Source organism: Palaemon carinicauda, chromosome 8 (assembly GCF_036898095.1).
Source record: "Palaemon carinicauda isolate YSFRI2023 chromosome 8, ASM3689809v2, whole genome shotgun sequence".
NCBI lineage: Eukaryota > Metazoa > Arthropoda > Malacostraca > Decapoda > Palaemonidae > Palaemon > Palaemon carinicauda.
The window spans coordinates 136,125,908-136,153,524 of NC_090732.1; the positions used below are offsets into that span (position 1 = coordinate 136,125,908).

A 27,617-nucleotide genomic window follows, 5' to 3' on the forward strand; every position below is an offset into this window, starting at 1 on the left:
AGCCTATCTTTCATTGGCTTGTGACCTGGCATCTTCGTCTCGTCCTTGGTAATGTACGTATTGGCTGGCATTTTCTTCCAAAATAACCCAGTCTCATCACAATTAAAGACTTGTTGTGCGATCAAATTTTGTTCATTTATGTACCGATCGAATTCCCCCACGTATTTATCGGCTGCAATTTGATCCGAACTAGCTGCCTCGCCATGCCTAGTAACACGATGAATACCTGTTCTATTACGAAACTTTTCAAACCAACCCCTGCTCGCTTTAAATGTAAATGAATCACTTTCACTGGTACTCGGACTTTTCTTCACTAATTCTTCATAGATATGCAACGCTTTTTCACAAATGAACGCTTCACTAACACTTTCCCCGGCCAACTGTTTTTCTTTAATAAATATTAAAAGCAACTTTTCCATCTCCTCAATCACTTGTGGCCTTTGCTTAGTTACCGCCGTAACTCCCGTTGCAACATTCGCCTTCTTAATCATTTCTTTATGCTTTAAAAACGTAGAAATGGTCGACTTCGCCATTCCGTATTCTACCGCTAAATCGGACACTCGTACACCATTCTCATATTTCGCTATAATTTCCTTCTTCAACTCGATCGTTGTTCGCACTGTTTTCCTCTTCTCCTTCCCCTTAACACTCATTACTTTCTTGGGACTCATTATGAAAGCTAAAAAAGCAATTAAAAGCACTGAAAATCACTAAATCACAACGAATGCTGATCGCGCGTTGTCTGAGTGACGCTCTCGAGAGAACTGATGCTTCCCGAACAAGCGAGAGTGGCCGAGATGGCGCGATCATCACAAAGCCCATGCGGTCGTCACGTGTTCGGCTGGTCGAGTACCGAATTTTTGGTCGAGCACCGCAGCAAAAATTTCTCGAAAATTTTGGTCGAACTCCGAATTGTTCGAGTATAGAGTCGTTCGACTACCGAGGTATCACTGTATAGAGCAAGTAAGTCTCCTTAGCGAATACTTACTCAATTATGAAGATGAGTCGACTCCATACACGAAGTGTTCAACCACCACTTCTTCAAGTTTGTTTCGACGCGAATACCAAATCGCTCTGACTTATCTTATGGATCTCATTGTTCCTTCAGCCTATATGAATAGCCTTCCCATGACCACTTTGATCTTAGCATAGCCCGTGGGGACTTCCATGCCAGGGGGGCAGGAAGGCAACTGCCTCACGGTAGCTCTAGTATAGACCACTATGCTTTCGGCTCAATGTTTTAGCACTCACTTATAAAGGGAAAAAGTCTACCACGATACACTAATTCTCTGGTACTCTTCCATCAGGACGCCATGGCTTGAGCCCAAAAAACGGATTTTGAGCGAAGCGAAAAATCTATTTTTGGGTGAGATAGCCATGGCGTCCTGATGGACCCACCCTGTCTGTTATCAGGTCCCGCCCTGCGCCGCTGTATCATGGTGATGAGCGAGCTCCAGACTTTCGGAATGAGGATGGACGTGACGTCATCAAAAGCAATGGCGTCCGTCTGTTTACATCGCGAGTACCGATATCGCCACATCTAGATTGGCTGCGGCTCAGCTCCCAGCCACTCCCTGTCCGCCATATTGAAGAGTTAACTCTGAATGGGTGCAGATAGCTATGTGGCACGTCTATACATGCGTGTCCCCTGTTGATACACGATGTCTTAAGGGGAAACCCTTAAGATACTCGCTCCAGAAGTTAGAATTCTGTGATAACCTGTGGTTTAATTCTCTGGGAAAATCCTAGTAGTGATTACCCAAAGGAAGCTACCAAAAAGGAACCTTCCATCAGGACGCCATGGCTATCTCACCCAAAAATAGATTTTTCGCTTCGCTCAAAATCCGTTTATTGAATGTTGAGGATAATAGGGAGGCAGATATAATTGCTGTTGCAGGTGTTGAAGTGCCGGTGTTGGGAGATGAAAATGAGAGAGAGATTACAAGAGAGGAAGTGAGGAGAGCACTAGATGAAACGAGAGTAGGAAAAGCACCTGGTATGAATGGTGTGAGAGCTGAGATGTTGAAGGAAGGGGGTGTGACTCTAACCCAAGACAGTGAAAGGCCATGGTACAGAGGCTATGGCACTACCCAAGACTAGAGAACAGTGGTTTGATTTTGGAGTGTCCTTCTCCTAGAAGAGCTGCTTACCATAGCTAAAGAGTCTCTTCTACCCTTACCAAGAGGAAAGTGGCACTGAACAATTACAGTGCAATAACCCCTTGGGTGAAGAAGAATTGTTTGGTAATCTGTGTTGTCAGGTGTATGAGGATAGAGGAGAATATGTAAAGAATATGCCAGACTATTCAGTGTGTATGTAGGCAAAGGGAAAATGAACCATAACCAGAGAGGAGGATCCAATGTAGTACTGTCTGGCCAGTCAAAAGACCCCATAACTCTCTAGCGGTAGTATCTCAACGGGTGGCTGGTGCCCTGGCCAACCTACTACCAAGGGATATTAGTTTGTTGAATGTGGTGGGAAAAGTGTATGGTAGAGTACTGATTAATATGATTAAGGATAAAACAGAGAATGCAATCTTAGAAATACAGGGTAGTTTTAGAAGAGGTAGGGTTTGTATGAATCAGATTTTTACAGTTATGCAGATATGCAAGAAATATTTAGCATAAGGTAAGGAGGTGTATGTTGCGTTTATGGATCTGGAGAAAGCGTATGATAGAGTTGATAGGGAAGCAATGTGGAATGTGATGAGGTTATATTGAATTGGTGGAAGGTTTTTGCAAGTAGTGAAAAGTTTCTACAAAGGTAGTAAAGCATGTGTAAGGATAGGAAATGAAGTGAGTGATTGGTTTCCGGTGAGAGTGGGGCTGAGACAGAGATGTGTGATGTCGCCGTGGCTGTTTAACTTATGTTGATGGAGTGGTGAGAGAGGTGAATGTTCGAGTGCTTGGACTAGGATTGAAACTTGTAGACGAGAATGACCATGAATGGGAGGTAAATGAGTTGTTGTTTGTGGATGATACTATACTGGTTGCAGACACGGAAGAGAAGCTTGGCCGATTAGTGACAGAATTTGGAAGGGTGTGTGAGAGAAGGAAGTTGAGAGTTAATGTGGGTAAGAGTAAGGTTATGAGATGTACGAGAAGGGAGGGTGGTGCAAGGTTGAATGTCATGTTGAATGGAGAGTTACTTGAGGAGGTGGATCAGTTTAAGTATTTGGGGTCTGTTGTTGAAGCAAATGGTGAAGTGGAAGCAGATGTACGTCAGAGAGTGAATGAAGGATGCAAAGTGTTGGGGGCAGTTAAAGGAGTAGTAAAAAATAGAGGGTTGGGCATGAATGTAAAGAGAGTTCTGTATGAGAAAGTGATTGTACCAACTGTGATGTATGGATCGGAGTTGTGGGGAATGAAATTGATGGAGAGACAGAAATTGAATGTGTTTGAGATGAAGTGTCTAAGGAGTATGGCTGGTGTATCTCGAGGAGATAGGGTTAGGAACGAAGTAGTGAGGGTGAGAACGGGTGTAAGAAATGAGTTAGCAGCTAGAGTAGATATGAATGTGTTGAGGTGGTTTGGCCATGTTGAGAGAATGGAAAATGGCTGTCTGCTAAAGAAGGTGATGAATGCAAGAGTTGATGGGAGAAGTACAAGAGGAAGGCCAAGGTTTGGGTGGATGGATGGAGTGAAGGAAGCTCTGGGTGATAGGAGGATAGATGTGAGAGAGGCAAGAGAGTGTGCTAGAAATAGGAATGAATGGCGAGCGATTGTGACGCAGTTCCGGTAGGCTCTGCTGCTTCCTCCGGTGCCTTGGAAGACCGCGGAGGTAGGAGCAGTAGGGGATTCAGCGTTATGAAGCTTCATCTGCGGTGCATAACGGGGGAGGGTAGGCTGTGGCACATCTAGCAGTACCAGCCGAATTCGGTTGAGTCCCTTGTCAGGCTGGGAGGAACGAAGAGAAGAGAGGTCCCCTTTTCTGTTTCATTTGTTTGATGTCAGCTATCCGCCAAAATTGGGGGAAGTGCCTTGGTATATGTATGTATGTATGACTTTCTTGGCTTTTTGCCACCCGATTGTGACGACCGACTGTTGCCTGAAAATCCCATCTCTAGTGGATTTAGTCCCCCTTGGACTAGGTCAAAAGGTCCTGTTCCTGACCTACCTTTAGTTCAGCCTCGAATCATGGAGTGGATGCCTCCTCTCACTAATCAGATGAATACTACAAAGAAGGAACTGTCCTCCATTCCTCATTCACCTCAGAATTCAAACCCTTTCCAACATTCTGATGGTAGCTTGAAACATCGGTCAGAACGCGAGGCTGAAGTGGCACAGTCGGATGTAGTTAAATTGAACACGACAGCACTGTTTGGGTCGTCTAAAACAGCACTTTGCCCTGAGTCATCACCTGATTTTTCGGGATCTTTATTGTCCTCTACTCAGTCTATGGATTCTGTCTCTGGTTCACCTCAGAGAATGTCGATACCCCTCAAATACCAACTGTTATGCAATGTTATCGATCGATTAAAGACACCCCATTTTTACCAGGAGAGTCGCCGGCTTAGCCTCTGTCCGGTGCTGCATAATCAATATGGCTCGCAAGCAGATTGCTGAATCCCGGCGCATATCCTGAGACAGAATTTTGAGACTCAGAAGAACTATAAATTTCCCATTGAATTAATCAATTAATAACTGAACATAATCTTTTTTAATAGCAAGTTTTTATATAGTAATCACTTTTTTATTAGTAATTTTTTTTTTTTTATATTCATGCATTGGGGTAGTTAAAAGGCTGTGGAACGGGACACCTTGTTACTTATTTACTATACTGTAATAGTCCAAAGTCAATAAGTTTTGTATTCTTTAAAATTGATTTTGGACTACAATGAATGTCATTTCTCTTTTTTCCTGGATAGTTTTATGACTGTATGCCTCTAATACTGTAATTTTTCCTGTAATAATAACTGTGATTTATTATATTGTATGTCATTCGAGCATTATTGGAAGGGTTAGATGATAACCTAATTTTTAGTTTATCATCTAATCCCAACACATTTTTTCTATATCATGAAAAAGTCAAATGATGTACATAATGAAATATGTATAATTGGATAAGTGGATGAAGGGGTGAATGATGAATTAAATTTCTTTTAGTTGATCATCCTACCTTTCTATTGAATTTTTTTTTTTTTTTGTAATATAAAATATATTCACTTGAAATGTACAGAGTTGGTGTGGGGTGTTGTTGACAGTTACAAGACATTTTTTTGGATGGGCTTGAGGGCTAATGGGGGGGAATACAATGAATAAGGGTTTGTGTGAAAAATAAACTTCATGGTTTGTGTGTCATGTTACGTTCAAAATTGACATTTAAATTCATTATAAAATTTAATTAGTAAGCATGAAGTGGGCCCCCCACAAAATAACTTAATCTGTTATTGTTTCTCTTAACACGCAATTGCAACATTACCCTACACTCAGTAGGGAGTCAAGTAGAGGTGTGAGAGAATAGCTGTTATAAGCATTAGAATACAGAAGTAACAATATCAACTAGCATTTGAGTAATATTTAATAATCCTGAACCTGTTTACTTCCCTGGTCAGACAATAACTGGCTATGTCCAAGAGATATGTGATAAACCTAGATCTTGTCGAGAGTAACGGTGCCCTGAGCACAGTGTCAGATCATATACTAGAAATTTTTTTGTAGTATGAAATCCTATCTGATTGAAAGTGTTTACCTGCTGACTATACTCTTGGTATCAATGCAAGCTGCACTTTATAAAACACAAGTCAACACAAAAAAAGACATATACTTTGCATATAGGAGTGTAGTTTATGTGAAAAAAAACTTTGAGAGAGTTAGCTTCTATAGAATGTCTGTGTTGTTCAGTATAAAAAGCTTATAAAATACAAGTACACTTGATTTTTGAGTGCCACATGAAGCATTATGCAGGCATTTGAACTATATTGACAGAAATTCCAAAGTGTGAGGGGATTTGACAAAACTATTGTGAATTAGCCTGGCTGTGACGAAATGAATGCAAACTGAATTACCTGTTCCTGGGGACTTTTTACTGTATTCATATAGTGTCCAATGTGTGGGCAGTTTGTTTTCTTACTGTTTTTCCTATCATTTGTTAATCTTGTTATTGTGAGGCTCAAGTGTAAAGGGATACTAGTTTTCTATCCTGCAATAGAAATTTTCTCATTGATGTAGTGTACTTAACTTTTTTTTTCTTCATTTTTTCTTGAATAAATTCTGTTTGTTGATAAGCCTCTTTCAATATATTTTTTTACACTGTGTCCTGATACCACCCTAGAAAGTTTTTCCTTTCCTCTTAATGTTCTTAAAGTTTACTCAAGCTTGAAGAGAGATCTTACCTAAGTAAGATAGAGCTACTTTTCTTTTCTGTTGATTTTCCCTACCTGTTTATTCAGCAAGCTAAACGCAAGAGAAGATAATAGGGAAATTTTAGGTTCTAGCTGGGTCCCCTTGCCCAGTATAAAAAATCGAGGGGTGGTGCCCCGTGCCCAGTTCTCTTGATTGTTTACCTTTTGCCCAGATTTCTGGGTATTCCACTGTATTATCTTTTTGTGTAGTGTGGTCGGCATACGGACACTAGGCAGTCCATGCTACATCTGGTCACAGTACGCAAACCACTAAAACATCACCAAAACTCAGCAGATGGTAAGACCTGTTGAGAATCGTGTCGTGCGAGACCATAGAGTTCGCGCACAAGGACCAGGAAGTCCACGAGAGCCAGAAGGCTCAACGTGACGAGAGTCCAGAGCCTCAGTGTTATGAGAGCCGACAGGCTCAACATGACGAGGGTTACGAGAACCGACAGGCTCAGTGTAACACAAGTCACGAGAGCCCAAAAGCACAGAGTAACAAGAATCACGAGAGCCCGGAGGCTCGTCGTGACAGGTCACAAGAGCCCAAAGGCTCAGCGTAACCAGAGTTGCGAGAGCCTGAAGGCTCAACACAATGATAGACCAAAGACTCCCATTCACAAGAGCCCGAAGGCTCAGCGTAACGGGTGGCACAAGAGCCTGAAGGCTCAACGTACTTGTTGTTGCGAGAACCCAAGGGCTCACCACAACTGGAACCCGAAGGTTCCGGACCATGAGAACTCAAATACTCAACGGGACAAGCACCCGAAGGTTCCGTGTTACGAGATCCTGAAGGCTTAGCGTAACGGGAACACAAAGATTTAGTGTCACGAGAGCCCCAAATCTCAATGTGAGCCTGAAGACTCAACAAAACCAGAATCTAAAGGCTCAGGGTTCCACAAGCCCGAGAACTTAACGAGACAAGTACCCGAAGGTCCCGGGTTGCAAGAGCCTGAAGGCTCAAAGCAACGGGAGCTCAAAGGCCAGGGATCAGGCGAGCCCAATGCGCGGCCGTCATGAGACCCGAAGGGACATCATGATTTGAACCAAAGAGTTCAAAGAAGCGTCTCCTTACCGTAGGGGGAAGAACACGCTTGGGGTAAAGAGGGGTCAAAAACTCCTCCACCCGACGAACCTTCAAAGAGGAACAACTGGCAGAAACCACCCGAGGCGGAGACTGCTCAAGCTCAAAAGCTTCCTCTCCCAGGGAAGACTGCTCAAGCTCGAAGGCTTCCTCTCCCGGAGGAGAGTGCTCAAGCTCGAAGGCTTCCTCTCCCGGAGGAGAGTGCTCAAGCTCGAAGGCTTCCTCTCCCGGAGGAGAGTGCTCAAGCTCGAAGGCTTCCTCTCCCGGAGGAGAGTGCTCAAGCTCGAAGGCTTCCTCTCCCGATGGAGAGGTTTGTTCTACCAAAGGAGAACATCACCTAGGACAACCCCTTGCCCCAACCCTTGGGGGAGAAGCGTAAGCATAAGGAGACTGCTGCCCAAAAGCGGTTTTCTAGGTGTTCCCCTGGAGGAGAACTTGCCACGGACTCTGCTCCTCCAATACCCCTGGTAGAGTAGCAACGTCCTCAGCGTTGGTCATGGGGGCCAGAAGTCCAACCGATGGGCATGTGCCCACAGAAGGAGGATCAACCGTGGGAGGAGACGACAACCTCTGCTGAGAGAGAGAGAGAGAGAGAGAGAGAGAGAGAGAGAGAGAGAGAGAGAGAGAGAGAGAGAGAGAGAGAGAGAGAGAGAGTGTGTGTGTGTGTGTGTGGCTACACAATGGTTAATCGTGATAATCTTTTTGTAGGTACAGTAAAGTAAACCATTCCTTATTCTAAATTAAATTTATTTACTGTGTTATAGAGCACAGTATACTTTACCCAGCAGTACATTACAGTACTAATTTACAAACAAATATTTTAGTAGTATGCATTATGATATCCAAAATGGATCACATTAATTTCAATGTGATCCATTTCTGTCATAATGTACAACGTAATTTACATTAGGCTATTTCGTTGTTTACTTTACCTAATATTTACAGTAAAATATGATGTATTTAACTAAAATGACAAATCGTAGATAATTTGTATTTTTCCTAACGATACAAACCGTAGGTATTTATTAAGGGGAATTACTTTTAGCAGAACTTTAAGGATGTACCATTCAAACTTTAGCGAGGGTTAACTACCCATTCCGCTAGTTAGCAGGGGTAGGGGGAGTAGCTTGCTACCGCTCCGCTCACACACCTGTAATTTAGATCCCTTTGCTTGGCGGTAGGACTTCAAGGGGGATAGGGCTGGCGGGTAAGTTTGTATAAATAGCTAAAGGTTTGTATTGTTAGTTAAAATACAAATTATCTACGAATTTGCCATTTGGTCCATAACTGGAATACAAACTTACACTTTTTATTAGGGGTGACTCACCCATCAGGAGGCTGGACCTCCTGCCAAACTGGCTTTTGGCTTTACCTGGGAGCTCCTTATTTTGAATAGGTTTGTACAAAAATAAGTAGACCCTTCACCTCGCAAGGTCCCCCGCCTACACAAGGTGTGTGTTGAGATGTTTAGAAGTGTGACTGTCCAGGTAAAAGTTATTCAGAGTCTTTACAGCAAAAACTATTGTAACCAGGACTTTACCAATACCACCTCGCCAGGGTATGGAGACGCAACAGTATTCGCTTAATACTAGGTACACAAGGAAACATGGTTTACTTGCAGTGGTTTGAGGTCAGCTTGTGCAGTGAACCCAGGATGCTGCTTTTCCCAAGAGAGGCGAGGTTGAAGAAAAGAATAAGAGCCAGTCAAACCTTTCCATTTACAGACTAAAACAGGGTACCAGTGCCCTGAACCTTCTGCTACTTGTCCAATAAGGAGCTTAAGGTATTATACCAGCTGTTGTGAAGCCACCATAAGACCGATAGAGAACGTATCGAGCCTCCTGTGGGTTACATCTTGCAGGTAGTGGGTTGTGAACGTATGCCGACGTTTCCAGACCACAGCCTGTAGAACCTGCGTCAAAGAGAAGTTTCTCTTGAATGCCCGTGACGTAGCTACGCCCCTGACATCATGAGCTCTGGGGCGACGTGAAGGAGGAGGGTCCGGATTCAGGGCATGGTCTATGACCTTGCAAATCCAGGCAGAGATGGTGTTTTTAGTGACCCTCCTCTTGTTTCTCCCTGTGTTGACGAAAAGTAGATACGCAGTGACGGGCTGCGGCTGTTCTCTTGTGGTAAAGCCTCAAACTCCTCAATAAGCATAGTAAGAGATGATCAGGGTCATCGGTTACAGAGCGGAGACTTGAAATCCGGAAGGAGTGGAATTGGGGATCCACCACTCCCGGATTCTGAGTCTTGGCTACAAACTCAGGGACGAAGCCGAACATTACCTCTCCCCATCCCCTTGAATGGGCAATGTCATATGAGAGACCATTAAGTTCACTGACTCACTTGGCCGAAGCCAAAGCTAGTAGCAACACTTGTTTTCCAAGTGAGGTGGCGATCTGTTGCCTGGCATAATGGTTCATAGGGAGGTCTCTTTAGAGACCTGAGAACTCGAACCACGTTCCTTGGGGGAGGTCTCACTTCAGACTGAGGACAGGTAAGTTTGTAACTCCGTAGGAGTCAGGAAAGTTCTAGCGATGAGGAAATGTCCATTCCTTTGAGTCTAAGGGCGAGGCTTAAGTGGACCGGCCGGAATGCCAATATACGAGGGTATAGGAAGAAAAATACAAAATCCCCCAAAAATTCACTGAGCTTCGTGTGGCAATGGAGAATGCGTATACGAAATATTTTGTCAAAATTCCTCTTACTTTCATAGTTACAGGGTAATTAGTAAAAGTAACTCAATAAACCATAAACATTATTCCCTACATGAAAATACAGTGTTTCTCTTGTGTTAACGTAAATTTTGATAATTATTGCATTTTAATGTAAAAGAAATTGTGAACAAGGGCATCTGTATAGCTCCACGAGTCACAAACTATGTATTACAATGGTGTGAGAGAGAGAGAGAGAGAGAGAGAGAGAGAGAGAGAGAGAGAGAGAGAGAGAGAGAGAGAGAGAGAGAGAGAGAGAGAGAGAGAGAGTTGTGTGGATGGAGAAGCTACGACCTTGCCTGACACAAGCAAAAGAAGCAAGTTATTGAGCAAATAGATCTTCATTTATGAGTAAGTTATGTTAAGTAACTTTATTTTTGTTTATCAATATTCAAGACAGAACATAAAATTCATAATAATCAGGATCTATTCTAAGTCATGTAATCAGTTGCAAGCAACTGCTTCTAGAAACCGAGGATGAAACATTGGCCCCACGCAATCGCTAGGATGGGAATTGTTCACATATGTTCGCCCACGGACCAGTAAAACCGAAATAACCAGCTATCTCTATAGCAGACATAGGTACTAAAGCAAACCTCCAAAGCTGATTGCCGCCAAGCAGACAATCGGTCGTAAGCAACTGCTTCCAAAAGACAAGGTTGAAACGTAGCTTCAATCAAACTTGTCCGGAAGGCAGTTGTTTGCATATGTCTGTCCATGGACCAAAAAACACAGATAGAAAAGGCTACTCCTGAAAAAGGTAAATGTTCCAAGATATCAGAGTCGAACTCTATGATGGTAATGGGAAGCTCCAGATTATCGTTGCTGACCATTAACCAACCTATAGAGTTAAATGAGTATCAAAACTCAGCAAAACTCCCACTCTCAGAGGAATTGCCCAAGACACAAGTGTTACCAGGCAGACCAAGTCCCCTGAGTAAAGATCATCTAGGAAACCAAGTCTTACAGAGCAAGTCCCTTCTCCTTGCACTCCCGGGTTTTGGCTACAGAGGAGACAAGAAGAAAGGCTGTCCTCTTCTGAGGTGCCTACTGGAAGTAAAGTCTGTCATGGGGTACACCAGGGCAGAAAAAAGTTCTGGGAGCAGAACTAATGATCCCTGACACATGAACTGATTAATGAAAATCGATAATTGTTCATAAATGAGACCTCCTTCTCCAGGAGAAAGGTATTCCTTAAGGAAAGGTGAATCCTTTCTCGGATTTTCTGATCGGATTAACTGGGATAAGCTTCAGTTGTTCAGCAAAAGACCTTACAAAATCTTGGAGGCTGAGTACTTATATGTACAATCTGAAGTTTAAGGAGGATCTGACAGGGATGAAGGAGGAGCCCAGTTGAAGGCAAACCTCCTATGCCTGGATTCTACGAGGAGGTAGGGGCTCCTTGGAGAACCTGACTCACACAAGGGATATGACCATCGGCTGAGAGAGAGGGCCCTTGATGTTTTGGGACAGGGTTCAAAACTGCATAATTCACAGCTTCAATTGGCTAAACACAAGTGCATCCTTCATGAACGAAGGGACATCAGTAGGTTCTGGATGGAGTGATAGCTAGCACTAGCTACTCCTCACGAGTTTGAATGTTCCCACGAGGTAAAGCATGCAGCTGGCGAAGCAAACAGCCTTCGTTGCCAGAAGAAGCTCGCCCAGGAGGGAAGAATATTTGCGTGTGAGTCGATAAACAACTTCACTGCCCCAAAAGTTAGTGATCATTCACGAGTCATAGCATCATGAACATGTTTGTGAGCGTGCGCCTGCGAAGTAGCACAAGCAACTGGAGAAGCGATCAGACCTTCGTCGGCAGTAGGAGCTCGCCCAAAGAATAAATGTGTGCGCATTAACTCACAATTTCATTACTTAAAAGTGATTGTTCACGTCGTAGAATCGTAAACATCTTTGGGAGAGTGCGTGCGCCCACAAGATAGCCTACACAGCTTTTGAAGCGACCAAACCTTAGTTGGCAGTAGGAGTGTGTATCGGTGCACACCTGTGAGCAATCACTTGTTAGGAAAGCTGAAGTGAACTTGCAGGAGGAGCAAGCTCAGATGGAAACAAGCAAGACAGAGAGGACTTGTCTGTGAACGAGTGGTGTCATCAATCATAAATGTCAGAACAAGCTGGCTCTATCCCGTAGGAAGTACAGTAGAGGCCTGAGGCAATAACTCCAAAAGGTTATATCTCGCACGACTCGTTGAGCTCCTTGTGCCATAACGGCATCAATGACCTTCGCTGTTAGGATGCCAGAAAACTTCAAATCATTCGTTCATACATTCTAGGGCACGACAGGGAGAGACGGTAGGCATCACCAATTGTGTGCTCCGAAGAGCTCAACTCTAAAGAGCTGGAGCAAGGCATAGACAAGTCTAATGCCTGCTAACACGGAACTACAGGGGAAGATCACTCAATAGAGGAAGCTCTTTTGCATTGGCGAGAAGGGCGACCTTCCTCCTGGGGTGGACAAACAGAGGGAACGCATTTCTCTTGCCGAGGAAACTCAGCATGCTGAACAAATTCAAGTCACTGAGTGTGCCCAGCATGCTGAGCAAGCTCAGCTGACTAACCGAGATCATATGGCATCCTCATACTGGGGTATCGCAAGCCAGGCCGGGACTCTGGGGAGACCCGTCAGCATCTCCTCGGGGGTGATATGTTACTGTGGGAGCCTCTTCAAGGGACACAAGACCTGCTAGAGGGACACCACTCCAGAAGTAAGGGGGAAAAGACCAAGGCCAGGCCCCTGCAAAGGTAAGATGGAGAAAGAAAGTTTCTTCTGATGTGCACATTCAACCCACTAAACTTGCACGGCACTTTCTCCCAGGAGGGATCATGAGCCTGCCACCAACCCCTCTGGAGGAGAGGAATTGCGGAGGACACTATGGTTAAGGGCACGAGATACTCCGGAGGGACTCCATTCCAAAGGTTCTAGGTGGGAGAAAGCTGTAGCCAGCCCCTGCAGAGGTAGATGTGCGCTCCTGCTGTGCTCCGTGCTGCAGCACCACTAAGCCAAGCTTCGAGCAGGTGACCCAAAACCCCCCAAGAAAGGCAAGAGGTGACACAAGTAACAAGAGAGGAGACTACATTACGGTAATAGGTGCCGCCGCTTTGCTAGGGGAAGTACCTGGGCCCTCCGAAACAGAGGGTTATTCAGGAGTCGACGATCGACACTCTTGTTCATTAGTCCTCTGAAGAAGACAAAAAAGCAGAGGCTGTGGGGAGGGAATGAACCACTGGCAAAAGAAGTCGGGAGTTCATCGCTGTCAAGGAAATGAGTCCCTTTCAGACTTATTTTCTGTTGTCTACTGACCAGCTCACCCGTAAAATACTTTTGTTCACAGCCAGTTTCATTAGTGTATTAGCGGTGGAGCGAGATGGTACATCTGCACTCCACCCAGCCAAAAACAAAACTGAATCAATATACTAGATGAGTGTGTGAGCGGGATGACTGGTCTACCACAGCTTCCCAGGCCCCCTTAACTAGCAGCGGGTTATTTACCTTGCATAAAATGTTTATGACTAGTTTCGAGCTATGCAAGAACAATAAATCCATAATATAGAGCAAATGGCTTGTATTTGTGTAAGAACATAAAGAAATTTTATAACAGAAATGGGATATATATAGAGCTTAGCAAAGAATAAAAAGGAAAAAATGCATACAGTAATTGGAGATAGTAAATAACAAAAACTATATCATACTTCAAATTGTGACACACCAAAGGCATTAAGCCTATATGTGATCTATGATATGGCCTTCAGACATTTATTCTCTAGTTGTTTCATAACAGTAATACATGGTGAGATAGATATACAAAGATGGCAATGTTAATTACCTGTGAACCATCCAAAGGGGACTTAATTATTGAAGACAGCAGTTCAGACAGCCTCTGATGTGTATGAGTGGTGACACTTGATTCTTGGAAAAGGTCCTCTATATAGTTGTCATTTAAATTCTTGATAACTCGATCACAGACCTGAAATTATAGCAAAACTTTATAACTTCTGTGAAGTTAACATATAATACATACGGTATTACATGACAGGATACATCATTAACAAAAGGTAATGAGACATTTTAAGGTAGTTACATGTTGTATTCTATGTGCATCCTTGCTACAAAATATATGAACCATGCATCATGATTAATTTTTATTTTTAAGAAAAATTTAATTTTGTGGAGTTTAGATGTGGGTGTTCAGAGTAAAATCATCCCTATTAAGAATCAATGATAGTGTCATGAAAACTTTAAGCTTTCCAACACGATCACAAGTTCATTGTTTAAACATAGCTAATGCTAGGGAGACTTCAAAATTTTTCCTTAGAACATGCTGAATCAGAATTAAAATAGCTTAAACTTTATAAAGTTGGCAGTTGTATTACAGCATTAGTATATTACATAAATTTGTAAAACTTGAAAAGCATAAAAGAAATCTTTCACATTTATCCAGATGACACAAATAAAATGTATTTCATGTAAACGTATTTCACACTTCCTTATATACATACAGATCTTGGGAAAAATTCGAGGAGAATAAACATTAGTAGTTGAGGGTGTCTGAGGTAAATTATCGAGCATATTCTGCTCCATCTTCAATTATCAGACTATCATTTATGTCATATACTGTATATTAAAAAGGGCTGTACTGTAGTCCATTTCCTGAGAATGTAGTAGATACTCCACTCATCTTAAAAAATCTTTCTCATATGGCTTGTGTAGATAAGGTTAGAGTTCCTGTTAAAATAAAAAAAAATCTTATCCCATATTTTCTAAGAATGGTACTGCTTTCAGTCATGATTGTGACCTCACTACTACTACTACCGTGATAATGATAATACGGACAAATATGCATCTCTGGTATAAATGGCAGTCAAGAATTCCTTTGGAGTATCATCATTGAGGGAAAAAGTTGATTTCTCTTTTTATTCTGATTAAATTTTTAATTTTAGTTTAAAAAGGTGAAAGATCAAAGTAGAGAAAATGACGTAAAGTCTCTGAGGCAACACAAAGAAAGGACTAAGAAACAGTTATCTTTATGGCACTCTCTCTAGGCCAGAGAAAACATACATCCTCATTGCACCTGAAACCCATGTTAAACCAAAGGCAATTCTTTTCTCAATACTGTGTGGAACTACCCCACTTGTAGCCAAAATAATATTTGAGGTATTGGTAATACTTGGTAGGCAATATTCAACAAGTATTTAATCCTGGTGGAATGATTCAAGACCCTGTAAGACTTTTACCATGTCTAGCTATGTACAGTATAGAATGTGTAACCATAAATTTGGATAAGACTGAAGCTAAGGTGAGAAGTAAGGAAGATACGGACAGAATAGCTATCCATGCAAATAAGGGAGGAACAGGTAGAACAATTTAAATACTTGGGAATTACTATAAGACAGGAGGGAGGATGTGAGGCCGACGTTGAGAATAGGATAAAAGCAGCTGGGGAAAAGTGGAGGGAGGAAGCAGGAGTGGTATGTGATGAAAAATGCCAATCAAGCTAAAAGTCAAGTTCTACAGCACAGTAATATGATCAATAATAATGTAGAGATCGGAAACGTGGGCTCAAAGACAAAAAGAGGAAGCAAAGCTTGAGAGAACAGAGATGAGAATGCTGAAGTGGATTATAAGAATATTTCTGCTTGAAGGATTGGAAAATGATGAAATAAGAAGAATGAATTTAGCAAACGTAGTGAAGATTACAGAGGTGATCAAGTGTTACGGCTGAAATGGTGTGGGTACATGTTGGGGAAAAAAGGTGGGAGAGAGTGAGGAGGGCTTAGGAAGAACCTGTTAGGGGAGAAGATCAAGAGAGAGGCAGAGAATTAGATAGTAAAATAAGGGGAGAGAAGAAGTTTGGCGGAAGAGGATGCCTTTGACAGAAGGCATTGGAGAGGATGCATCAGGCAACCAACACCTTCATGTTGGGATAATGGTGGGAAACAAGTGTGTAACTATAAATTTGCCCAATTAAGATAATAGATAATTGAAAAGTAAATGATCAAGAAAGGACATAGTTACTCAGAGTAAAACTATACCATTCTAAACAAAAACTAGCCCTCCAAAATTGGGTAAAATACCGACCTGGTCAGGCAGATCTAAAATTAAGCAAAACACGTGCTGATTCCCCGTAAAAAAACTAAAAAACCATGAATTCTCGCATAAAAGGCTACCGACCAGAAGCCCTACACTGCCGCGGCCAGGTAGGCTAACTAACACTGTCCAAATAGCCTAAATAAAAGACAAAATCCTGCCAAAACATTGAATTATATGTCCAGAACACATAAATGAGACTACAATTAGTATGAGGAACTAATTGAAAGTCGGACAAAACAACGAGATCACGAGGAAGCGACACCAAATGGCCGCGTACACACCCGTAAGGGAACGTCAACAAAGCGGCTGCGATAAAAACCAACAAGGTTACTAAATTAATGTGTATGCTACCTAGAAATCCCAAACAGACAAATATAATACTCAACTTGGGAGCAGGGATCTCCAAAACATCTGACATCAAAAACACACACACAAAAAAAAACAGAGCTATGAAAAACACGTCTGAACCTTCGCTGGTGCTAGGGAGGAATGATGGGAGAAGCATGGATAGTGGTAGATGTAGGGGGGGAGCAGTAGCCGTAAAGAACGGCACCGCGTAGTAACGGGGGATGTTGAGGAAGGAGAAGACTAATTGGTAAGGGACCTCTGATAGTGGTTTTAACACGGCCCAGTTATTATACCAACACCCTATAAGAGTGAGCGAGCTGGGTATACAGTGAACCCTCGCTACTCTCGCGGTTCGACCATCGCGGATTCACCACTTCGCGGATTTTTTTCATAACCCATGTATATACATATATCGCGGATTTTCCAGAAATATCGAAAATACCGCGATGTGACCGATGGTGCGAGATTGGAGAAAGTAAGGAAAATTGAATCGTGATTGATTTTCAATATAAATAAAACTTTGAGGAGCAACAAAGATATCATTTGTTAGAGAGATAGAGAGAGGTAAGGAATGGGAGGTAGTGAAAAGTAGCCCACAGAGAGAGAGAGAGAGAGAGAGAGAGAGAGAGAGAGGGGAGTTTAAATGTAATAAACAAAAAATTTGATAGGTTAAACACATTGGTGCTTATGTAATATCAACTGTATACTGTAGACGGTTTGAATAAGTTAAGAAATGGTATAAATGATACTTTTGTTAGTGTATTCGTACACACTCAAGAGCGGCAGCTAGATGACAGCTGATCTAATCACAGCCAAAAGTAAAAAAAAAAAGAAGTCAACAATACTCGATTTTTAAAACAAACCCGAAATTTAAAAACAAAAGTACACGCTTTCTTAATGTGCAATTAACTATTTAAAGAGTGGCAATTTTCTAGAATAAAATGATATTTCCCAAAAAATAGTGGTTTGCTGATGAAATCGGATGCCGTATTTTTAGCTATGATTGAAATGGATGTAGATTCGGCCTAATTATTTCGTTTCGTATTTAATTGACACTGAAAAAACTAATTTTAGTTTCTTCATCTAAATGTAAGTATTGTATAACACGAAGAGAGAGAGAGAGAGAGAGAGAGAGAGGAGAGAGAGAGAATCAGCTGTTGTACTCAAATGGCGTGTTTTTGTTTCGTGAGAATTTCATCGCCACGACTTTAACAACAACATACTGTACTGAACTTTACAGTATTATACAGACTACTGTAATATGATAAAGTAAAATATTTGTAATCTATTTTCTATGAAATGGGGCTATTTTTTTTTTGTTTAAAATTTACATTTACGTAGTAAAACAACTCTCTCTCTCTCTCTCTCTCTCTCTCTCTCTCTCTCTCGTAGATTGTGTTCCTGCTTTGCTACGTATGTATGATTTTATATAGATACGGTAAATAATATTTGTAATAACATATTTTATTAAAGCTTTTACTGTAATATCATTATTTATCACTTTCATCATGCGCGTTAAATTCCTTAGTTTGTTTACTGAGCCTACTTTATGACGCCGTCATAAAGAAAAACATTTCATTTGGAAGTCCTAAGAAAAATTAAGTAAAACATTAGTAATAACCAAATCAACATACTGTACTGAATAATCAATATAATCGATGCAGAAACTAACCTATACACAGATGTGTAAATGCGTTTGTTTCTTCATTATAATCAGAGATAAACGTAAACAAAACATTGGTTGCCATTTTTTATCGTGCTTTTTGGCGTGTTTAGGAAACGCATGATATAAAGTCGCCTTTAATATTTGTGCCTGTTTTAGTTTAGGGTACCTTAGTACATGCATTAAGTGTTCTGTACATTAAAGGGTAGTTTGTTAACAGTACTACGTACAAGGGAAGGTTTTAAAAGTCTGAATATACATGTTAAATAAATAGGTAAATATGGTGTCACTACTTCGCGGTTTTTCACCTATCGCGGCCGGGTCTGGAACCTATCTACCGCGATAAACGAGGGTTCACTGTATTCCTGGCATTCCATGCAACTTTTTTCTCTGGTATATTTAGCAGTATTTATACCTAAAAAACTGTGCTATAAGGAGCATTTCACAGGGCGACACAGGTCCCTCGCCCAGAAATAGATTTTTCTTTCGGTTCCGTCTCTTCCTTCGACACAGGTTCCGCCTTCAGACGGACAAAGCAGTCTGGATAAGACTCAAAGCTAAGCTAAAAGTCAACATCTTCGGTAAGGACGGATCCCAGCTTTTCTGAGATAAATAGCCTCCCGTTTGTCATAAGCATGTACTCTGCATGCCTCCACGGGTTCACGTTAGAACATGAAGAAGGTCCTTCACGTTGAGTCTCTCGTGAGACCCACGGGACGCTGCAAGCTGATGTATTTTCTTCCTCAATGCAGCTACCCTTTCTTCACTTTGCTTCTGAAACCTCTCCATCATTGACATGAGGGAAGACATAGTCTTCCCCATTTCATCAGATGGTGTGGAGCAGAGGATGTAGAGGGCACTGGGTCTGGGGCTGGAACCGACGAAACAGAAATAATTCAACTTCATCCTCTTCGGATCAGGAGCCAAGGTAGACTCCTCTTCCTGACCTCCCGCAAGAAGGTCCTTTTCTGTGTCTTCTGACACCTCTGACATTCTCTCGTCTAGATGGATGTCCTTCATCGCATCCGAGACATCGGTATCTACGGAAATCTGGATGCAAGGGATCTCAATGCTCGGCCACTTGATGTCTGGTATCAAGAGAAGCAGACACTCAATGGGATATAGAAGCCTTATCACGCTGTTCAACATTTAGCTTGCTGGTAGGCCGGCTGTGCGACAACGCGTCCTGATCAAGAATCATGACGAACCATCGCTTTGCTAACAGCAGGCTGATAAGACTGCATAAAAGATGAGAGCCACTGCTTCATGCTAGCAGCATAGTCCAATTAGAATCAACATTAAGTGACACCGGTGTAGAAAACTTCGATCGCGAACTCGCCTTCCTCATCGCTTACATAACACTCCGCATTTCAGCAGTCGGAAACCACTCTGGCGGAAGCGGCGGTGCCTGTACCGTAACACCAGACTAAGGAACAAGATCCGTATCAGTCTGAACTAAAGCTTTGCCAACTTCTGACATCCTGACAGGACATACACAGCAAAAAGGGACACTGCCTTCTCTCACAAAAGCCCTAATGCACTTCCTGCTGTTGCAGCTGAACGTGCTGCTGCACCAACATCTGTAGTTAGGTTCTTTATGCTGCATTGAGGACGAGCTATTTCACTGCCCTATCAGCACTGTCTTTTTGACGTTGTTACTTTTCTTAGAATGATTTATTGTTAATTTATTCTCATCATTTATTTGTTTCCTTATTTCCTTTTCTCACTGAGCTATCTTAACCTATTGGAGCCCTTGGGCTTATGGCATCTTACTTTTCCAACTAGGGTTGTAACTTGGCTAGTAATAATAATAAAAATATTAAACAGAGACTCCTTCGACGTCTTCCTTAGCGAAAAACTCTGAAGGCGGGACGAGGAGCAGCAGGTACAAAATAAAATGGAAACTCTTCAGAAGAAACTCTCATGAGTTTCTGAAAGTCATTCCCTTCCTCCTACAAGTCTCTAACCTAGGTAGAGATGTCTTGTTTCCTAGGAGTCAACTCCTTAAGGTCCTGAATTCTGACCTCAATGCTATAGAGGTTTAATTCTCGCTCTCCCACAGACACCAAGAATTAGTTCAAGCAGGCCTTGGTCTGAGACATAATATCTTTCTAGTTAATATTTATTTCTTAATACTGTATAGCGCTTGGCGTAACAATGTTCCAACGCTAGACTCTCATGGTCAAGTAGACATCAAGTCCTACTATTGGAAGCCAGATGCCAGTTGCTTGGCGTTCAGCGTCATGTGACTCTCGGAACAATACTATTCACGATTCAGACGCTTGGAGCTATGCTTGACACGCGACGTCATGTTCAATTACTTGATGCTCGACGACACGCAACTGCTTGGCGTTCGGGAGTCATGATTAATTGCTTGACACTCGACGTCAAGTTCAACTGCGTGAAGCTTGATGCATGCAAGCTCTTTACGCTCGGCGTCCCGTGACTTTCAGAACAATAACGCTCGCGATTCAGACGCTCGAGAACTATGCGATCGCGTCTAGAACGGTCGATAATCGAACAAGAGAAACCAAGAAGTTGCACTATGTTACAAACATCGAGTCAAACTCTTACAGCAGCGTTAGTAGCTAGCCTTGCTGAACGCTCGATGACCAACGCTCTGTTGTTGTCACGCTTAGCTTGGTGCGAGGCATCACGCTCAGCCACCAGGCAAGCGCCATCATGCTCAGCTGCTTGGCGCGCGCCATCAAACTCAGCCGCCTGGTGCGCGCCATCACATTCAGTTGCCTGGCACTTGTCGAGCGCCAGAAAAAAAGACGCTCGCGCTTGGCCGCTTAAGGGGACCGTCCGCCATGTGGTTTTGACATAACTTTCAGAAATCGAAAATCGTTTTATTGCTTCTATGTATACGTAAACATATCGTACATGCTCCCCAGAAGTTGCAGCCAATTATTTTTACAAATATAGAAGATATAGCGGTCTTTAAATGATGACGTCAACCTTACTGTGTCGTCTGCATGACTGAGTTGACAAAATCATCTTTGTGTGTTATTTTTGCATATCTATAGCGATTTTTCACTTATGTTTCGGGCTATCGTACGTCTGGCAGAAATGGAAGGCATTGGTAGAGCGTAGTTGAACGAAATCTACTCATACGAGAACAGAAGCCAGAGTTTCCAAACACTTATAGAAGTTATAATGCATGTGTTTGTTTACTTGAAGTTCGTATGTACATTGTGTTTTCACAACGTCCTCAGGAACTTTATAGCAAGGCCAATGTTACCTAAGGTCATTAAAAGAACAATTAGTCAATAATTTTTCCAAACAATGAAGATATAGCGGTCTTTAAATGATGACGTCCTCCTTCCTGCGTCGTCTACATGACTGAGTTTGACAGAATCGTAGTTCTCTCTCTCTCTCTCTCTCTCTCTCTCTCTCTCTCTCTCTCTCTAAGTTCGTATGTAGATTTTGCTTTCACAACATTCTCGGAACTTTATAGCAATGCCAATGTTACCTAAGGTCATGAAAGAACAAATAGTACATTTTTCCAAACAATGATGATATAGCGGTCCTTTAGATTATGACGTCATCCTTACTGCGTCGTCTGCATGACTGAGTTTGACAGAATCATAGTTATGTTTATTTTTGTATCTCTCTCTCTCTCTCTCTCTCTCTCTCTCTCTCTCTCTCTCTCTCTCGAATTATTTAAGACTGCCATTTATACAAATTCTATAATACCAATGTTCAACTCTCTTAGAATCAAATAATGGTTGGTCTCTCTCTCTCTCTCTCTCTCTCTCTCTTACTCTTGTTTCGAAATATCGTAATTCTGGCAGAAATGAAAGGCATTGGTAGAGGGTAGGTAAATGAAAACTACCAGCTACGAGAACATCAGCAAAGTTTCCAAAGACATATGGAAATTATAATGCATGTGTTTATTTACTTGAAGTTCGTATGTAGATTGTGCTTTCACAACGTCCTCTGGAACTTTATAGCAATGCCAAAGTTACATAAGGTGATAGAAAGAACAAAAAGTAAGTGGAGAACAAGAAAAAAGAACCAAGAAAGAGGGAAACATGAATAAGAGTACAAAGCTGAAACCTGCTAACTAAAACATTGGCAACAATGAGAGATCGCTGGCAACTCATAACAAAGAAATAGTAAACTGAGGGTTCAAATACCTCGTTTAGGGTGCATTTATGTGGGAATAAACAATAAAATTCATCATAATATTATCTTGATTTCTTTAAGAAAAGAAGCGAAAATTTGTTGCAAATCTTTGGGAGCTCATAACTCAAAAACATACTTATTCACACTTTTTAGGTACATTTTTCTTACTTATTTGTTGTTCGATATTAGAGAAAAAGATATTATTGAAAAGAAGAATAAAAATCCCACAATTCTGTCGGGCAAAAATGACAAATTCGAAGATAATTTGTATTTTTCCTAACCATACAAACCTTAGCTATTTACAAAGGGTATTACTTTTAGCGTAGCTGAAATGGCGAGCCATTAGAATTTAACGATTGTGTATTACCCCCGCGCTAATTAGCGGGGGGGTAGGGGAGTGGTAGCTAGCTACCCCTCCTCCCCCTCACACACAGGTGAATACTCGCTTTCACTTAGAGGTAGGACTTGTCTTGGGGGACAGGGCTGGCGGGCAAATATGTGTAAATAGCTAAGGTTTGTATGGTTAGGAAAAATACAAATTATCTTCGAATTTGTCATTTGTTCCATAACCGAAATACAAACTACGCTATTTACAAAGGGTGACTTATCCCTTAGGAAGGGGGGAAAGTCCCCAGCCATACTGGCTTTGGCTTTACCCGGGGACTCAGAATCCGAGTGAGTCGCACTCGAGAAAAGGAGTCCCTGCACCTCACAAGTTCCTTGCTCCGCAAGGAACCATGTGGCCTACGTAAGCTTGTGTGTGAAGGAAGAAGTGTGACCCGTCCTAGGCAGTTGACCTGGAGTTCCAGAAGGAACTCTGGGTTAGGACGTTCCCAATACCACCTCGTCAGGGTATGGGGGACGCGACAATATTGACTCAATACTCGGAACACAAGGAAGCATGGTTTACCTGCAGAGGTTCGAGGTCAGCTATGCAGAGACCAGGATGCTGCTTCCCAGTAGAGGGATGATGAAGAAAGAAGTAAGGGCCAGACATACTTCTTTCGTTCATGCAGACTAAAACCTGATAACAATGCCCTCAACCTTCTGCTACCTGTCCAAAAAGGAGCCTGAGGTTAGACCAGCTGTTGTGTAGCCACCACAGAGCGATAGAAAACGTATCGAGACTCCTGTGGGTCACGCCCTGCAGGAAGCGGGCTGCGAAGGTCATCAGACGCTTCCAGACTCCAGCTTGTAGCACCTGCGTCACAGAGTAGTATTACTCGAAGGCGAGGGACGTTGCGATGTATCCAACATCGTGCTGTAGGGCGACGTGACGGGGGAGGGTCTGAAGACAGGTCGAGATGAATGTCCTTGAGTCCGGGCTGAAGAGGTATACTGGTGACTCTCCCCCCATGTCCTCCTTGTGTTCCCAAATCGCTGCAACTGAGGACAAACTGCAGCTGTTCCCAGCGCTAACCTCTCGATTCCTTACTGGCAAGAAAGAGAAGGTCTTGGGACATCAGACACAGAATGGAGACTCGAAATCTTGAATGAATCGGACCGAAGGGCCGGGACCCTCAGATTCTGAGTCTAGCCAACAACTCAGGAGCGAGCCTGAATGTTGCCTTCCCCTCTTCCTTGGAAAGGGGGGAGTAGTAAGAGACCAAGAAGATTGCTTACACACTGGCCGTGGCCTGAGTGAGCAGAAGACCCAAGGCGGAATACAATCCGAGGCCTGTCGTAAAAGGGTCTTGAGAAGATCTCTTAAAGGACTAAAAGTCCGAGCCATGCTCCAAGTTGGAGGTCTTCCTCCGACTAGGGCAGGGACGATCGTAGCTTCGCATGAGCGAGGATAGATCCAGCGGGCAGGAAAAAGTTATTCCTTTAAGCCTGAAGGTTAGGGAAAGGCTGAGCGACAGGCTTCATTGCCGAGAGCGGAAAGGAGTTTCCTCCCGCCGAAAGGCAATAAGACCGTTATTGCTGGAGAAGAGGCCTCAAGGGAAGAGGTATATCTGCCACGGCACCAACCACCTTAGACTCTTTACTTTGCCTGGGAGACCCCTGTGGATGACTATCGCAGATGACGCGACCTCCGTACCGCGACTGTAGCGGGTTGTCTCTTCTAGAGGAGGAAGCGTAGTGTCTCCAGGCATGAAGCCGAAGCGACGCCCCGGTTCGGGAGAGATGTCGCAGCGTGGTTGCTTGAGTAGATCTGCGACGTGGGAGAAGCTCTCCCGGGAGTTCCGTCAGGGGAAGCAGAGGGTCCAGAAACCGTTCTGCGCATAGTCCCAGTGGAGCTCTCCCATTGAAAGGTTGACAGACAACCTGGTCTTGTTGAGACCCATTGTCCGCAGACAAAAAGGAGGGAAGACGCAGGCGTCGAAGTTGTCCCACCATCACCAGAATGCAGTCTCGGGGTCTGAGACTGGGGGGAAGACTAGCGGAAGCTTGAGGTTCCAAGCTGTCACGATCAGGTCCCCCAGACCAGCACTTGCTGGTTACCCAAGGTCAAAGACCCCTAGGTACACTCTCTCTATGAGGCTCTGCTCGGATAGTCTGAGAGAAACATTCCCCTGCCTGGAATGAGAGAGCCGATGGTGGTATTGAGAGAATCTCAATCATCCCGGTATCTCTACTGCAAGATGTGAAGGTGTGAAAATGCGTCCCCTGCTGGTTAGAATGAAGTCGACGCGCAACAGGGCGACTCGGCAGGAGCTGTAGGATCTGAAGAGGGGCCAGACTAAGGCCCCTAAGCCTGCCTGAATGATGGAGAGGTATCCTTCAGGTCTTGACCATAGGCCTGGACCAGAACATGCCCCCCCCCCCCCCCCCTTTCCTTTGACGAGTCCGAGAACCGCATAAAGAATGTGGGGAAAGGACGAGAATATCCACTACCATCAAGAGGCTCCATAGGTCAACACCCATTGCAGGTCTAATAGTTCCGCTGGTCCCATAGGGCCAGGGAGTCCGGTTAAACATTGCCTGAAGCCACCGGAACTTGGATCGCCCCACATGGAACTTATCCTGAGGCGACCGTTCGGACTATAGACGGGTCAATGAGGAAAGAAGAACTAGGAAACGTTCCAAGGTAGGGCTGAAAGCTCTGCTTGACTGAGAACAGGTACTGCGACTCTCCTCAGTCTTGCCACAGTCAACCGAAAGGAAGGCTCGGAGGATGTGGTAACAGAATCTGGCGTCCCCAAGGTGGTCTCCCATCCAAGTACCGACGTTGCTTAACCTCGCTGGACGGACAAGAAGCGGGGTTTCCAATGTGGTAAGGCGGTTGACTCAATATCATGGCCAGATACTCCAGATGTTGAGGCAGAGGAAGAGAAGGCTCCAAGCAAAATACCATGAGCTCACACTCATGGTAAGCATCCGGATGCTTGTCCCGGCGCTTAAGAAGGTCGAAACCCGAGCCTACCGGAGTTGACCAGCCCTCCAAACAGCAGAGGAGGCGGAAGCCTGCACCTGAGCGGCCAAGAGGAAGGCAGGGAGAGTTCTCTGGGGAAACAAACCTGCTATGCCACGGCGGGATAGCCACACTGCATCATAAGCAGGAATACTTGCAGTCTAGGCTGAATTCGACGAGCACCCTGGAAGATGGATGGAATGGAAACTGAAAGTACCCGTCCTTCCGATCCAGGGTTTAAGGAGTCCTGTCGCCTCATTACCAGTCTGATCGATTCTGCTGGTCTACGCTGGCCGAAGTTTGTTCGACAAACTTGATCAGGGCTGAGAGGTCGACTATGGACATCCCCTCTCAGATCTTTCCTTACAAGAAAGGATCGACTGAGGGGGCCGGGGGTGAAATAGTCGATGATCCTAAGGAAGACCTTCGCCTAAGGTATGGATCATTCTGCCCAACCGGGGCAACTCTGCTGACGCTATGGCATAGAGGTTCAGAGACACTGAATTCGCTGACAGAGACGGCAGGCCGCGATATCCTTGGCTACTCACAGAGATTGTGCGGGAATGGGCATCGGGAAGCTGTCATTAGGATGAGTAACCTTAAGCATCCTCCCAGCGGAAAACCTGCAATCCTAGAGTTCGTGAACTCCTTTTAGGACTATGCCCCCCCGGGGGAGTCTCCCGTGCCATCTGTTCCTGACAGGAGAAAACTGCAATTGGACACCTTGTCCCAGTTGTCGTAGCCGATAACTTAGGCCGACGTGGTTGAAAGAAAAGGGCGCTGGAGCCCTGCAGAGTCTGGAAGAAAGCGCCTTGGAGGAGTGAAACCGGAAGTCGATTTACTCCGCACAGCAGCTGTCTAAGTCTCTGTCCTTGGGCACAAACAAACTCTTCTCAAGGATGGAAGGGTGTCTGAGGTCGTCGACCTCCACAGATGAGACACCCGAAGGAAGCCCTCAGTCAGCGCGTCCAGATGGTACAACATCGAGCTTGTCCGCAAGTTAGATACTTAACGACGAAAGGCCAAGGTGCCTGAGCTCGAGAGGAGGAAAGTACCCTTGATCTTCCTGTAGCTTCCTTGAACCAAACCTCGGGCCGTAACCGAGGAGGGAAAGAACCTGGTAAGCTCCCAGAGGAAGAGGTAAGCAGTCACCCCTTGTCCGATGGAGAAATCTCGAACGGAAAGCCCCCCCGCCAAAAATCCTTCCAGGGAATGGCGGGGAAGGGCTAACCCAGGTTCAGGAATAGAGGAGTGTTGCTCAGATCTCCCTTAAGTTTCTCCTATTCTTGCAAGTGCCATACTCTGTGTTTACGGGGTGAGGCAGTGTTCTGGAAATACGCTCCCGAAGAACTCGCCAGGCTGGTCATGCTGCGAAAACCCCATTGGGAATCGTGGTCGCAATTGCCCCGGAGCTCGCGCGATGGGAATTCCTGGTGGTCGGCGAGCGATAACCCATAGACGAGCAATGGATACTGCAAGAAATAAGCCGACATTTGTGCGAAGAAACACTGTAGGTTCGCGCGACGGAACACCATCCGTCTGCGCGATGGAAAAAACCGTTGGTTCGCGCGTGTGCGAACATTGGAGAGCATGAGCGTAGACGTGCAGGCACGTGGGCGTGTGGGCGTGTGGGCGTGTGGGCGTGCAGGCGAGTGGTCGCGCGGTTGCACGGGCGAGCGGTCGCGCAGGCGAGCGGTCGTGAGGGTGGGCAGGTGGAAGAGAGCGAGTCTGAGGCGGCGAACGCAAGCGTTAGCGCGATGGCGAGGAAACGCGCTGCCGCATGGGCGAGGAGGACCGCTGGCGATATGGATCAACAAGCGATCGGTGGTGAGCTGGTGAGCGCTAACTCGCAGGTTGGCGATGG

General features: G+C 44.1%; 2 protein-coding genes across 2 annotated transcripts in view; one reads left to right on the forward strand and one right to left on the reverse strand.

Moving 5' to 3' along the window:
• The window catches only part of LOC137645461 (myoneurin-like), a 153,451-nt gene extending 138,203 nt beyond the window's left edge, over nt 1-15,248 (reverse strand). Inside the window, exons 1-2 of the mRNA XM_068378266.1 lie at nt 15,225-15,248; nt 13,993-14,133 (exon numbers count right to left, since the gene is read on the reverse strand). Coding sequence (XP_068234367.1) covers nt 13,993-14,133; nt 15,225-15,248 — 165 coding nt within the window. The remainder of the gene's footprint in view (nt 1-13,992; nt 14,134-15,224) is intronic.
• A 124-nt stretch (nt 15,249-15,372) lies between these two features.
• Nucleotides 15,373-27,617, forward strand: part of LOC137645462 (phosphatidylinositol 4,5-bisphosphate 3-kinase catalytic subunit alpha isoform-like) — a 99,400-nt gene continuing 87,155 nt past the window's right edge. The window contains exon 1 of the mRNA XM_068378267.1: nt 15,373-15,462. Within this exon, the coding sequence (XP_068234368.1) occupies nt 15,373-15,462 (90 nt within the window). The remainder of the gene's footprint in view (nt 15,463-27,617) is intronic.